The sequence below is a fragment of the Danio rerio genome, chromosome 24 (assembly GCF_052040795.2).
Source record: "Danio rerio strain M-AB ecotype USA chromosome 24, GRCz13ab, whole genome shotgun sequence".
NCBI lineage: Eukaryota > Metazoa > Chordata > Actinopteri > Cypriniformes > Danionidae > Danio > Danio rerio.
The window spans coordinates 24,475,136-24,491,364 of NC_141044.1; the positions used below are offsets into that span (position 1 = coordinate 24,475,136).

At 37.7% G+C, this 16,229-nt stretch overlaps 2 protein-coding genes across 20 annotated transcripts in view; both read right to left on the reverse strand.

The window, feature by feature from the left end:
• Nucleotides 1–16,229, reverse strand: part of vipr1b (vasoactive intestinal peptide receptor 1b) — a 738,286-nt gene that overhangs the window by 718,627 nt on the left and 3,430 nt on the right. The window lies entirely within an intron of this gene.
• The window catches only part of atp8a2 (ATPase phospholipid transporting 8A2), a 143,935-nt gene that overhangs the window by 86,682 nt on the left and 41,024 nt on the right, over nucleotides 1–16,229 (reverse strand). For 4 of the 15 annotated variants that reach the window (XR_015524923.1, XR_015524921.1, XM_087309498.1 and 1 more), the window contains exons 1-3: nucleotides 13,931–14,227; nucleotides 12,157–12,301; nucleotides 4,672–4,771 (exon numbers count right to left, since the gene is read on the reverse strand). Coding sequence is in view for 6 of the 15 variants with exons in the window: in XM_087309496.1 (XP_087165622.1) it covers nucleotides 4,672–4,771; nucleotides 12,157–12,301; nucleotides 13,931–13,943 (258 nt within the window). In the remaining 9 variants the exon portion in view is untranslated. Of the gene's footprint in view, nucleotides 1–4,671; nucleotides 4,772–12,156; nucleotides 12,338–13,930; nucleotides 14,228–16,229 lie in introns of those variants that run through there. The other 11 variants (XR_015524922.1, XM_087309497.1, XM_087309495.1 and 8 more) reach the window with 3 other exon arrangements.

Genomic DNA, 16,229 nt, shown 5'->3' on the forward strand with positions numbered 1-16,229 from the left:
CTATGTGTGAATGTACTAAGGAAGCCTCTAGAGAGGAAATATTGTATGGTAATGGCTATTTGATTTCTGACCCATCAGAGCAGTGGAGTAGGCTTGTGGAAAAGGGAAGTTTATGGAGAACAAATGATGGAACGATTCAAACAATCTGAGAAAAGAGCTGATGCTGTAATGTGGATCATGAGAAAGTAAACACATTTTTGAATTTGTAAACATACTGTAAAAATCCTCTAAAACAAATGGAAAAACCTTTAAAGCAAACCTATTATTCCCCTTTTTACAAGCAGTAAAGTCAATAATGTTCCTAAAGTCTGTATGTGAAGTTTCAGCTCAAAATACCACATAAATAATGTTTTAGAACTTTCTGAAACAGCCCCTTTTAGGCTTTGATCCTAATTGTGCCATTTTGGTGACTGTCACTTTAAATGGAAACAAGCTTGTGCTCTTTTCAAAAATGGGCAGAGCTACAAATGCCAGTGTGTCAGCATAGTGGCAAATTCAAAAATTAGACATCTTATGCTAATGAGATCATTACTAAAGGGTGGGACTTTTCCTCTCCGATGACTTGTAGAAATGGAGAATGTCAAACTATTTTTATAAAGTGTGATTACAAAAAAATAAACTGATACATTTTTACCATTAGAAGCTGGTTTTATCCAGACTGTTCTCACACAAGTGTGTTTAAACCCCTTATAAAAGTGATTTTTGAATAACAGTTCCCCTTCAAACTAGCAATGCACAATGGAGCTGTACAGACATTAATATTTAAGTGTAATTATCTATTAATTATACACATTTACAGACATTCTTAGTCTCTGATTGCTCCATTCTGTTCTCTCTTTGTCCTGTTTAGTGGTATTGAGATTTTTTGCTTAGTATTGAATCATTTTAATGAGTACAAGCACATGAGTGCAGTTTCTGTACCAATACGACACCAGTAAAGTTTCTTATCTTGGGTATTAATCTAAAACATGACACATTAAATAAGGATTTTTTTGCAAATTCGTATTCCAGAAGCAAATCTAAACTTGATTTGGGGTTCTTCTCCTATGGTACTTAGGAAATCTTAAATTGTGTCATCAAGTTCAACAATCCACTCTCAGGTCTGTTACCAATTAACAAACACTACGCGAACTGTTGATGAGTTAGCCCAAAGTCCTTTTCAAGAAATCTCTGTTCACTCAGCGGCCATATTTGCAGTCCATCCAAGGCCAAAGTCCTATCTAAATGATAAAGAGAAATCCTGGAATCTCCAAAAAAAACTTGATGAAATTACATTTCAACTACATATTTCAAATCAGCAAAAAAAACAACAACTGAAGTGTCCTGTCCCATTATTGTTGTTGCTTAAGTTCTTTAAAACATGTTATTTCCAGTTACTGTGCGCGTGTAAAAATACTGGAAAAACAGAGACTAAACCTTGGGCAAAGGCTTGAGGATGACACTGGAAGGACATAATATAGGATGGGATATGGTAAGATATCAGTGTTTCTGTCAAACTCAATGCAGGCACAGTTTTCACCAAACGACAGGGGTAGACAGAACAAACAAGCGAAACTGTACAGACCCCTTCCCAAAGACTGCATGATTATAAAGACTCACAATTGGCTATTTCAACCAGAAGGTTGGAGTTAATTCACTGGGGCGGCCATACAGTATGTTGCACTTCCTCCCGTTCATAGTAATGCAAGTGAACTGACTATCTATAGTCTTTGGTTAGTCTAAACAAAATGGATAAACAAAAACAGGTGGGTCTGTATTTACTTTTAAGTGTTTTGTCATAAAAATGTCAAGCTTTAGGGTCTTTCTACCATACAACATCTTCATTCTTAATTCCTCTTTCATTTTAAATCATTAATAAATGTGATGTCATTGTTGGACAGCGCAATTATAAGCATTTATTATGTTAGTTTTCTAATCACTCTGAAATAAGGAGAGTTGTCTGGCTGCCCCAAAGTTAAGACGATTTTTAGGATTTTTTGGTGAAGTTTCTTCTACAACCACCCTTATCTCTAGTTAAGATAACACTTTGGCTTTGGTCTTAAATGTCATTCTAACTGAAATTACCATTGTTCCCAAACAGGTTAAAAATCTTAAGTTAGGATCTATTTGTAATACACCTACTGTACAACCACTTATTAAGTAACATGTTAAATGGAAAGTTGCCGGCAGCTAGCTTTCTGCAACTCTCACATGATCGCCCACTGAAGCTAAGCAGGGCTGCGCCTGGTCAGTACCTAGATGGGAGACCACATGGGAAAGCTAGGTTGCTGCCGGAAGTGGTGTTAGTGAGGCCAGAAGGGGGTGCCCAACCTGCGTTCTGTGTGGGTCCAAATGCCTTAGTATAGTGACGGGGACTCTATACTGCTAAATGAGTGCCGTCTTTCGAATTGAGACGTTGTCCTTCGAAAAAGAGTAGGGGTTTAACCCCGGTATTCAGGCCAAATCTGCCCACTGGCCTCTGTCCATCATGGCCTCCTAACCATCCCCATATCATAATTGGCCTCATCACTCTGTCTCTTCTCCACCAACAAAATGGCTGCTGTCGCGTAAAGTCCTTTGAGTGCCTAGAAAAGCGCTATATAAATGTAAGGAATAATTATTGACTGAAGAAATGGGCCTTAATTCCCCTTTTACTTGCTTCATTCTGTTTGACTTTATTTTCTCTGTTAAACACAAGATAATCTATTTTTTACACCTGTAACCATTGACTTCCATAGCATTTGCTTTTCCTATAGAAGTCAATGGTTTCAGGTTTTAAGCTTGCTTATAAATATCTTCTTTTCTGTTCAACAGAAGCAAGAAATTCATGAAGGTTTGGAACTACTTGAGGGTAAGTAAACACTGAGTAAATTGGTAAACTATCCCTTTAAGGGTGGCCTGATGTGTCTGCAAGCAAATCAGGAGGTTAAAGATAAGTTCTGTAAAGATTTCCTCACATTATCACCATATAATCTGAAGTCGAACAGATTGTCAGAATGTACTAATTTGTGAAAAAAAACTGGCCGAAAGGTTTAAAGGGGTGGGCCAGAGTATATGTTTTGTATATGTTTATGTATATGTTTAATTATGTTATTTTTTATATATCATACTTTAATTATGTACAGCTACTCAGCAAACATGAAAACGACTGTCATATTTCCTATTTCTCTGAATACCTGCCCTTAAGAGGCTCTGATTGGTCAGCTAACATAATGTGCTGTGATTCTAGGATTGGCTCCACATTTCCAGGAATCGACACGTCCAGGCACTAGTGGCCTGTGCTTCGGCTGTGTAAATACTGTCGGTCAGTATAGCAACCATTTCAGTGTGAACCAGTGTGTCCTGAATTATACATTAAAGGAAGAGGACACAGCTAAACTTCATGCCTGCTCTCGTAACTAAAATCTGACAAGTGTTTTTTGACATTTATTTGGATTATAAGCATGTGTAAGTAATATGAAACGTTCACATATTTTGCAAGTTTGTTATTTGAGATGTTGAATGCATTGAAAGCTGCTGCATAGAGAGACTCTGCAAGCACTGCTGAAGATTGTGGGTGTACAGCAGTTTGATGGACAAAAATTAATTTGTAGCTAAGTTGTTAACAGTGCCAAACAGCGATTTCCATTGTTTACATTCTTGTTTACAGTAGGTCCTTGCTACAACATACCATTAATGCTAGACACTGTGCATGTAAAAGATCATGCAAAAACAAAAAAAACATAGGCTCAGCATCGTCTATTATGGTTGGAGTTTTTAGCCGAATCCAGCACTGAACTGAGAGAAATTCTGGAAGCTGTCCTTTGTCAAATGCAAGCTATATACATTTTTTTTATAATTCTCCAGAACAAATTTAAAATTAAATTGTAAGCACTTCTCTCTTTGTGTCGTTTCCTTTGGAAGCACAAATACAGAAACAGAAGAAGCTCTGTGGAAATAGCAGAGTTTGGACGCCATTTTGGCTTTCTCTGCAATAACATTACAGCGGCTATGGCCACCCCCCTTCACTGCGCGGGGTGTATGCGCGTGGTGAATGTGTGTAACCTGAAGCATTTGTGATCTCACTAGCTCTATAAAATGTATTTTTTATAGTCCCCAAACTTTGTTTGCTGTAGGCTTTGCTAATCTAACTCTGTAAAAGCCAATGTTTTCCTTTGCATTGAACTTTGAGCGTCTTACATTCAGAGATGTTGTTAATGTTCAGACAGCTACATTACATTTGAACTAAAGCTTAAAATATGATATCATAGTGGACCACCCCTTTAAGACTTCAAAACCAGGCTATACTGTACACACTATAAAATTTTAACACTCCAGAACAAACCCCTTAGCCAGAATGTTTCAGTAATATCAACACATTGCAAAACACTGGAATGAGTAAATAACGTGACACAATGAGGAATCCTTTTAGACATTTTGCTCACACATTTATCAATGCAATACAGGCCTAACTAGTTGGATCAAATGGCAGGTTGTTATTGAGAGTGGATAGTGGCTGGATGAGAGTGAAAAAGTGGACCACTTCCAAAAATGGATATAATAGACAAATGGACATGTTGGCAAATGAACAAAAAGTCACAGGGTCATCGAATGGATATCCCCTTTGAGAAAAAAAAACACACCACTTGCAATACATCTTAAAACAAAGCCAATGCATTTCAGACATTTGTGACAGTGTGCCAAGTGTCATACCTGCATAAGAGCGATGAAGAGGAAAAAAGCATTAGCTGCTCGCCTGATCTGCTCATACAGGAACCGAGGCAGGAAAGTAAGGATCCCGTATTTAGCCGTGCTGAAGAAGTTAAAGACAAAAAAAGAAAATCGACAGTGTTAAACAACTTCACACTATTTTAAAACATCTATATATGAAGCCAAGGCCATAACAGCACTAATTTAGAATAAGCACCACTCAGGGATCTGAGGGCAAAAAGCATTTGTAAGTGTTTCGATACAAGCCAGCATCCACAAATACCTGACACTTCATTGCCCACCGCATTAAATTTAGATAAACAATCCCAAAATAAAGTGTCTGGGCGGTCGGGATGGATGTTTCTTGCCGTGTCTGTCAATTATCGGTATCGATCAGATGCCTAAGTAGCTCTCCAGCAGCTGATTGGTGCAGTAAATGCTTTACAGTCATTAAAATAGCTGTTAAGTATGGCTAAAAATAACCCGCAGGACTACAAATGTGCCTCCATCCCAAGGCTGTCCATCTGAATCTAAACACGAGTCAGTGTCTGTTTGTGTAGGTGGGAGTTGTTTATATCCGCATCTGGAAGCTGTATTGTATAAATCCAATCGTAAGCAGGTCTTATTTTGCACTGGTGGACAAAGTGTACAAAGCAAAGACTTAAGTAAAAGCACAGATGCCCTAATACAATAGTGCTCCATTTAAAGCATTATTAACTTCTTTTACATTTTACTAGGGCGAGGCAGTGGCGCAGTAGGTAGTTCTGTCGCCTCACAGCAAGAAGGTCGCTGGTTCGAACCTTGGCTCAGTTGGCGTTTCTGTGTGGAGTTTGCATGTTCTCCCTCCAGGTTTCCTCCAGGTGCTCTGATTTCCCCCACAGTTCAAAGACATCCGGTCCAGGTGAATTGGATAGGCTAAATTGTCCGTAGTGTGTGTGTGTGTGTGTGGATGTTTCCCAGAGATGGGTTGCGGCTGGAAGGGCATCTGCTGTGTAAAAACTTGCTGGATAAGTTGGCGGTTCATTCCGCTGTGGCGACCCCGGATTAATAAAGGGACTAAGCCGACAAGAAAATGAATGAATGAACATTTTACTAGTCTTGATTTGAAAAATATTTAAGTTTTAAAAATTACCAAAACATGTTATACACTGATAACTATACTGATAACTAATTTTATTTCAAGGCTAAAAAAACATGAATAAATACATCATACATAATCTGGTATATAAAGAAATGAGTGAAGACAATATTAAAGTTACTTTACGAACAGACAGTAATGATCGATGACTGTGATATATGGTTTTTATATATATATTTACCTTAAAATTTTTGTTTTAACTAACATTTTGCCCAATCTGTCTCTAAGAATCTCTCATTTCGATCAATTTGTAAAGTCAGTGAATCAATCATTGTAGAGCATAAACTATGTAAATGTGAAATTCGCAAATGAATTGTTCAGTGTGATTTGTGAATTATTTGAATCAGTGAGTTGCTCACTTCTGAACAGCTGAAACTGATAAGGTCAATTACATAAATGTATTGTTCAGTGTGATTTGTGAATCATTTGAATCAGTAAGTTGTTGACTCATAAACAGTTTAAATCAATTCACTCCATGTCATAAAGTAATTGTTTAAGTGAATTGTTTATTAAGTGTTTTAGTGTAATTGTTTAGACTTGTGAATCATTGAATCAGTGAAATGTTGTTGCTGTATCAACAGGGGAAACTGATTTAGTCCATGTCATAAATTAATTGTTCAGTATAATTTCTGATTCATTTGAATCAGTGAGTTGTTGACTCATGATCACATGCAATCAGTTCTGTTCAATTAATAAATGTATTGTTCTGTACAATCTGTGAATCATTTGAATCAGTGAAATGTTGACTAATGAACAGCTGAAACTGATTCAGTCCATGTCTTAAATTAATTGTTCAGTGTGATCTGTGAATTGTTTGAATCAGTGAGTTGTTGACTGATGCCGCGGTCACATTACAGTTTGAGCATGGTAAAATTCTTTCGTATGGCACTGCGAAAATGGGCGAGATTAATTAAGATGATGAGACATTTTAAAAAGCAAGCGACTGGTCCATACTTTAAATTTACTATTTTAAAACATCTATATATAAAGCCAAGGCCAAAACAGCACTAATTTAGAATAAGCTCCACTCAGGGATCTGAGGGCAAAAAGCATTCGTAAGTGTTTCAATGCAAGCCAGCATCCACAAACACCTGACACTTCATTGCCCACCGCATTAAATTTAGATAAACAATCCCAAAATAAAGTGTCTGGGCAGTTGGGATGGATGTTTCTCGCCGTGTCTGTCAATTATCGGTATCGATCGGATGCCTAAGTAGCTCTCCAGCAGCTGATTGGTGCAGTAAATGCTTTACAGTCATTAAAATGTCAAGTGATGGGATTTTGCAGGTCAGAGTTCACCAAGCTTGAACTTTGCAGCGATCTGCAAAACTTGTCACACGAGCATGCGTTTCCTGTCTGACGCTTTCACGTACGTATGTTAAAGAAGTCTATGGGGAGAAAAGTAAAGTGTGACCGCAGCTCTATGAACAAGTAAAAATGATTCAGTCCATGTCATAAATTAATTGTTCAGTGTGATCTGTGAATCGTTTGAATCAGTGAGTTGTTGACTAAAGAATACAAGCAATCATTTCTGTTTAAATAACAAATTAATTGTTCAGTGCGACCTGCAAATCAACTGAATCAGTGAAACGTTGACTCATGAACAGATTAAATTAATTCACTCCATGTCATAAATTAATCGTTCAGAGTGATTTTTGAATCATTTGAATCAGTTATGCTGCGGTCACAGCCGAGTTTGAGCATGCAAAATTCTTTCATATGTCACTGCAATAAGGGCTGGTATTAAACAGTTAAATAGACATAAAAAAGTGAGCGATTGGTCCATATTTAAAATTTCTGTACACTGAGGTCATGTTTTGATCTTCAATTGGTCTCAAGCCACCACGTGATGTGTTTTTGCAGGTCATCGTTCACCAAGCTTGAACTGCGAAACTTGTCGCATGAGTTTGTTTGTTGCATTCGCTTGTGTATGAATGGAAGTCTATGGCGTGAAAAGTGCAGTGTGATCGCAGCTTAACTTGTTAACTCATGAATGCATGCAATCAGTTCAGTTCAACTAATAATTTTTTGGTTCTGTGCCATCTGTGAATCATTTAAATCAGTGAAACGTTGACCATGAACAGATGAAACTGATTCAGTCCACAGACATCCCAAGTTGGGAAAAGTCATATCCGGGGTAGACAGAGATGATTTGCAGGAGGTTGCTGGAAATTGAGGGGTAGAGCGCAACGAATCTGAAGAGCGGGCGAAGGTGTGTGACATATCTTAAGAGCAAGGGGGGGGGGGAATGTTGCGCAAAATTTCTGAAGAGCGGGGAAGGATGCTGTGTAGAGGGGTGCGCAAAGTATTCAAGGACCAGGCAGGAGACACACGATTTCCGGGAGATTTTCATTCGTTTACATGCAGTCTCCCACAAATGCCTAGAGACTCCTGGAAATTCCAGGAGACTTGGGATGTCTGAGTCCATGTAATGAATTAATTTTTCAGTGTGATCTGTGAATAATTTGAATCATTGAGTTGTTGACTCATACATGCAATCAGCTCTGTTCAGTCAATACATTTATTGTCCAGTGTGATCTGTGTATCCCTTTGAATCAGTTTTTAAATTTTGTGAATTAATTGTTCAGTGTAATCTGTGAATCATTTGAATCAGTAAAGTGTTTAGTCATGAACAGTTGAAACTGATTCAGTTCATGTCATAAATTAATTTTTGTGTGATTTCTGATTCATTCGAATCAGTGAGTTGTTGACTCATGAATGCATGCAATCAGTTCTGTTTAATTTAAAAATTACTTGTTCAGCATGGTCTGTGAATCATTTGAATCAGGTAAAAGTTGACTCATGAACAGATTAAATTGATTCAGTCCATGTCATAAACTAATTGTTCAGTGGGATTTGTGAATCATTTGAGTCAGTAGGCTGTTGCCTCATGAATACATGAAAACTGTTAAATTAACAAATTAATTGTTCGGTGCGATCTGTGAATCATTTGAATTAGTGAATTTTATACTCATGAACAGACTGAATTGGTTCAGTCTATGTCAATCAACTGTATAGTGTGAATTCTGAATCATTTCAATCAGTGAGTTGACAAAATTCATCATGTTCACAAATCGAACTATTATTCCGTGTTTGAAATAACTTTTTACTTTGTTACATTTGAAATGAGATGGAAGTAAAAAGTAAAATATTTTGATTTGGAATTTAGTGAAATTTGAGTAAAATGTCTTGCATATAAATATTATAAAGTATAACTCAAAGTTTAAAGCACTGATGCTTAAAATATTTACTTAAGCACAGCAGTGAAGCAGAGAGAAAAAAAAAAACTTAGTTACTGTCCACTGCTTTTTTGTAAACACAACACCCTTCTGGGCTCGTCGGCGATGAGTTCACAGCCCAACACACCCTGTGTAACCCACACTACAGCCTCAAACAGCAGCTCAGTGGCTGACCTGGAAGTGCGGCAGGCTATCGTTGACATCAAAGAGTGCTTGAGACCATTCATATGATCCCCTTCATTAACATTCAGCGGCCCAATCACACACACAGCAACCCACACCGCCGTCACCATGATGTGTAGTATACCTGGGGTTACCCTACTAAAGGACTGATATGGATGATTGCACTGATGGATTTGTTGGTCTGGTTACTTTGTGATTGACAGCTGACCAATTGATGCCAATGCAACGGGAAGCAGAAACCATTTGGTAAATAAAACATGAAGGAGAAGCAATAAGAGAGTGATCTGAAGAATTCTTATGAAAATTTCCACTGCTCCAGTCGGTTATGGCTGAATGAGCAGAAAAGGTCAGAGTTGCATGTGATCTAAAATAAACCAATGACAAAATGACAACGGATTTCTACAGGCCCACCCTAATGTTGTTACAGGAACCAAAATAGAGCCTTTCAGAACCGAATGGATCGATGAAGTGTGTGTGTGTGTGTGTGAGGTTGATTTTGCATGAGCTTTCAGAAGTGATTTGAGATTCAAATCTATTGGGATTTTGTTACATCTATCGAGCGATCGTATTCATAACAAAACTATAAAGCTTCGAAAAGTGCAATTATGTCATGAGCAGAACTTTACTGCATATGGAATGGACCACAGTGATCTAATAGTCACCCGACAGTAAGAGTCCACAAGACTTTTTGCTCAGGAACTGCAGATAAACTCTGGCCAAAGCACAGCCAAGAACATGACCTTGGTGTACTCACAGGAAATCTCGAATGGAGTACTTTACTTAATGTAAGCTATTCAGATGCCACATTTAATGCGTATACTAGCATGCATTTTGTATGGAAATCTCCAGCAGGGAAAATGGTAGCTTGATTAAAGCATTTTTTACAATCAGTCTAACAGCATTAGGAGTTAATAGGATGTTGGAGAATGAAGTGTTGGTGAGGCATTGCATACAATGCGTTTGATTTAATTATTAGTTCAAGAATAACAGTTCAAAACAAACAGAAAGTTGAGCTGCAGGAAAACTGTGAGGAGGCAATGTTTACACATCACTTTGACTGGCTGATCACAGTTCAGATTGGATATCGCTCTTCTCCGAAGTGTGCAAACTAGCCTGAATGAGTCAAGGTCGTATCAAATAGACTAATTAGTAAATGAACATCTCAACCACTCTGTAATCATCACTTCTGGACATTTCCAAAAAAAAAAAAAGTCCTTGAAATGACTTGATAAGCTTTAAAATGTTGTTTTAAGACAAAAAAAAACATCTTGGCATCATTGTGTTCTATAAAGAATATTTTAATAACACAAAATGTCCTTAATAGTGGAAAAAGGTTCTTTAGATCAGTGTTTCTCAACCACGTTGCAGGAGGACCACCAGCTCTGCATATTTACCAGGTCTCCTTAACGAAAAACACCTGATTCAGATGATCAGCTTATTAGCAGAGACTGAAAGACCTGTAATGGGTGTGACAAACAAAGGAGCCATCCAAAACATGCAGTGTTGGTGGTCCTCCAGGAACGTGGTTGAGAAACACTGCTTTAGATTATTCAAATGAAAAAGGGTTATATAAAGAGCTATGAAGTAAAAATTTGAAAGATATTTTGGGTTCTTTTTGGGCATCTTGCTGACTCCTTTATTTTTAAAGAAATGTAAGAGTTGGGATTGCTGGGATAAAAAAACAACTGGGGTCACTGTGATTTTTGTTTTGAAGAAATTAATACTTTTATTTTGCATAGAGGTATTTAACTAATCAAAAGTGAGACTTTTACTAAGATTTTAAGTTAAATAAATGATCATGCTTTTATATTTTCTATTCATTAAATAACCATGGAATAGGCACGGGACGATAACCATTTTCAAGGTATACCATGGTTTGGAAAAGTAAAGGTTTTAAAAGCCCCAAAATTTTCTGTTATATCGTACCTAAAGTATGTGTAAGATTTTTTTATTTATGTTTTTTGTGTGTTTTAGAACAACAGTATCTCCAGCAGAAAAGTTATCCAAAGGTTGTAAACAAATTTGTGTTTTTGAAACAAATGAAGACAGCAGAAGTCAATGGTTCATTTAGATTATTTAGCCTGACATGATTACAGCTCCAAAATATTATAAATGTTTCTCAAAATATATATTTTTTGTGTTCAAAGGGGAAAACGTTTTTGTTTTTTTAACCAGACAATAAAAAAAGAATATATTTTAGAGCACCATGAAACTGTGATATTTTTATCTAAGGTTATCATACCATCAGAATCTTGTACCGGCCCATGCCTACCATAGAAAACTACATATATATTGTTTTCCAGACAATTTTCAAGTAGGACAACCTGTTTAAACACTAATAACAACACTAATAATAATAATAACAACAACAACAATAATAATAATAATAACAAATATTTCTTTAGCTCTAAAGTAACATATTGGAATGATCAATGATGCTGAAATGTGGCTTTGCCTTTACAGTGATCAATTACATTTAAACATGCACTAAAGTAATAAACCCTTACTTTCCAGTGTAATAATAAGATTTCACAAAACTTTTGTTTTTACAGTATCAAATGCAGCCTTCCTGAGCTGACTTCGTAATAACCTCAAACTTCTGAATGGTATAAATAAGCAGAAATATAACAGTAGTCTATATAATATAATATAGTATATAAATATAACCGTATTGGTTTCTTATTGATAGTGCAAGTTAAGTGCTAATCTTTATGCATTTACATTAGTTTTACTATAAACAAATCAAAACAGAATCAAAGATAGGAAGATAAATGTCTGCAGCATCTTGAAGCATGCTTTTAAATGGCACAGCTACGGAGAGACCGGAAGAATGGAGACTTACAACAAAGAATAGTCTATCAAATAAGCTTGAATAAAACAGGCTATAACATCCTTCAAGAAGGAAAAAGAAGTCTTGAATGAACTCACCTGACATGGTTGTCACAATATTTGGTGGTCTGGGCTCGGTTGAGCAGCACGGTCCGCGCTGTGGCATCTACCGGGTCCGCCTGTGATGTGGTCCCGGACATCTCATCCTCTGCCTTGCGGTAGCCGGCGGCCGAGCACGCGGGTCCTGCACCGTTCGAGTGATGGGAGAGAGGAGGCGAGGCTAGCGTGAGTGCGCGTGGAAGAAGACAGGAGGAAGAAGACACATACAAATGTGGTTTACAGTTCAGTGCGCTGCCACTAACACTAGCCTACTACTGTGTGCTGATGCAAGCCGCCCCTGATGCCAATGACGCTTCCCTGAGTGCACCGCCCTCCCCGTCCTTTTCATCCCCCCTTCATCCATCCTCATCCTCATCATCCACGAGCAAAAGCTCCGTCACCAATACAGCACACGCGCGACGCCCACGGGACCCCCGGTGCAGAATGTGCTGATGGGAGCACAATGGCGCAGCAAACACCTTTGTAGGAAACCTTGCGCGTTTGTTTATCCTCATAAACGCCTCTTTTTTAGTGGGAACACCTGTGTATTGGCGATGCGCTGAAACGGAACGCAACGAGGCAACGGCTGAGTCTTAAAATCTAGCGTGCTGCCTACTTAGATTGCATTTCCGCGCGCGCCTCAGTTGAGCATTTATAATACAAGACGGAGTCACGATGTCGGAGGAGTCTCTCCTGTTCATGTTCAGTGGCAGGATCTGCACCAAGAGCGTCGCTGATATTTGCAGAGCTTTTCTCATTTTCAACGTCGATATGAAACCAAAAATATTTTACAAATAGAAAATTACAATTAGTTTAAAGGGACATTATATAATAGTTATGGTCTATTTATTTAATAACACGAATAATAAAAACAATAAATATATAGTCAATTATTAAAACAATAAAGCAGTCTAACGTTATATAAAACAATATTTAAAATTATATAAATGTATATGGAGTGGCTGCTCATGTAAAAATGTAAATAGAATACTAATTTATTAGATAGCCTAATTAAATAACCTTTAATTTTAATAGAAATAGATTGAAATAATATTTAAATGCAAATAACTGAAATAAAAGGTTAAATAATATATATATATATATATATATATATATATATATATATATATATATATATATATATATATATATATATATATATATATATACACACACACACACACACACACACACATATATAAAATCGGTTTAAATAACAAGAACTTTTTTATCGACTTATTTTTTTGATAGAAATACAATTCTATTCTACTTAACTGACAATAGCCTACCAGTGTTAAGGTCATGACAATGCATGCACATTTAGTAATACTTAATATATTTTATATTACAGTAGTGACACTGTTTGTAAATTACTGTTTTATTTCTAACTTCACATTTTATTATAATAGGTAATTGCGCCAATACAAACATTATCGCAGTATTTTGTATAAATATGCTGAAATAACATTTATATACCATATATGTAAATAAATTGTAATTTTTTTTCAGCCTCGAGCTTGCAGCTGATTGGTCCTTTAGGTGACCGTTCAGCGATGACGTACACCTTATGAGTCCACTGAAGGAGAAGCGGTCGCGGCGCGTCGCGTGGGGTGTTTTTGAGACGCGGCCACTCACTGCTCTGCTGATCTCAGTGATTCCTGCTCAAACACTGCCGCACCGCAGCCCCCCTGCCAAACGATTATTTTTCCGCACATAATAAATAATGTAGGCTCGGTAAATAACAGCTCGGTCTGGATGTGACAGGAGAGTTTACCCAGCTGCTGCATGATCGAAAGCGGGCGTGGAGAGATGGACCGCGCTCGTCACTTCTCCCATTCCAGTCAGACGACGAGCCTCAAACCCGCGTGCTCCGGGTCATTTGTCAGCCTCGGGACATTCATAAAGCTCCACTCCGAGGTGTCTTTGCAGTAACAGAAGACGGCTGGTTTCCCTCCAAACACCGCGCTTTCTCTGCCCGCGTCTAACTAACGCGTTCCCTGCAGTCCCACACAAAAGCCTTCCATTTAAAGGCACAGGCACTTGCTCGAGGGCCACAGCTGTCTTTCTGTCTGTCGGTCTGTTTGTCTTTCTGTTTGTTTGTATTCACAATTAGGGATCGAAATGTACTGAACATGCACTGACAAGCAAGGATTCGCTTCCTGTTCATTTGCTCCTCCTCGTTTCCAGGATGGACATTTCACCTGAGGGAAGAGACTCACTGTTTCTCAAAAGGGTTTGTTTTGCTAGGTCAAATTGAGGTTAGTAAGTTATTAAGTGCAGTATTATAGATAGATTTGAAATAGACTGCTTCCAGGGGTAAACACATGAGGATGAGGGAATAAATAAATGTTAAAGAATATGTCACTGAAAGACACATAATGACTGATCATATAATTGTGGAATTATTTTTATACTGGGCCAATATAATCTGTTGTTTTCACTAAAATATTTACTAATGGTCTGAGCCACAGAATTTGAAGTCAACTAGTTAAACTCGGAAGTATTTTTATAGCCTACTTATTGAAACATCATAAAATACATATAAAACATATATATATATATATATATATATATATATATATATATATATATATATATATATATATAATTAATATGCTATAGAGTACTTATAGAATATAAGTATTTTTGTTGACTGATCAGAATAATTTCCCAGAGATGGGTTGCAGCTGGAAGGGCATCCGCTGCGTAAAACATGTGCTGGATAAATTGGCGGTACATTAAGCTGTGGCGACCCCGGATTATACACCTACACCTGAGGGACTAAGCCGAAAAGAAAATGAATGATCAGAATAATGTGGGCTTAATATATTATTAAAATGAACAGGCACATATTTTATCATTAACCATCTGGTAAGTGATTTATATAATTTAAAAAGCAATAAACCCATCCTTAATCTGCAAAGCTATGTATGATTTGGTCTGCTTTATTTACATATGTGGTTGGGGGGAAAAGCCAAAGTTATTAATAATAAAGGCATTGAAAGTTTCAAAATTAAGCTTGGATCAAATTAGGTATTAACATACTGGGACACACATATTATTGTTGTTATTAGACCTTTTTAAGCTACATTTGTAAATGAGTAAAATTGGAAAATGCATTCATTAATTAACTATACAAAATCATATGGATATTTTATTATTTGCGTAAGATCAGATGCAATAGATGGAAACGTGCAGGAGAAAGTTTTTAAGTGATGTTTTCTAAACAAATTTTGGGAGGAGCATGCATGCGCAGATGTTTCAACAGTTCTAATACATCATTGACAATCATTCTATAATCCAATCAGCATTAGATCAAACCTCCATATATCAAACTTGTCCTTCCTCTGTAACAGAGGCCAGCTAGTGAAGTCCTTTGCTAGTAAAAGTGCTCAGACGCTAAAGGGAATGCGAAGAGTTGCCGGTTCAATTCCAGCTCAGAGTGGGTTGAGGGGTGTAATACCAGTGAGGTTATAATTGGAGCCTTGACCCGGATGGGAGTGAGGTTTAGAGGGTGAGTGTAACAGAGGCCAGCTAGTGAAGTGCTGTGCAGGTAAACCTCACTCCTCTCAACACAAAAAAGTGCTCTAGTGACAGACGCTAGAGAACATGGTCTTTAGCCTCCTTGTTAGAGCAACTGAAATGCCGGTTCGATCCTAGCTAAGAGTGGGTTGGGGGGTGTAAGACCAGTGGGGTTATATTGGTGCCATGACCCAGATGGGAGTAAGGTTTAGGGGGTGATTGTAACAGTGGCTTGTAGCCTGTAGCTTCCTTGTTAGAGCAACTAATTCCCATGCGGAGAGTTGTCAGTTCAATCCCAGCTTAGAGTGGGTTGGGTGGTGTAGGACTGGCGGGGTTAAACCTCCATTATCTCACGACTTTAACATCTCTCCACCACCCCGACAACCTCAACCTCTTAAACAATATCTACCTAGGGGGAGCGTTCTAAGGCTGGGCTAGACACTTCACTCGGACCCCAACATCTCTCACTTTGCCGACAAGGGGAATAACACGAGTTGGGGCGTCTTTTCCAATCTCAAAGTCCTCTCACTAGACAGCACGCCAAATCTGCT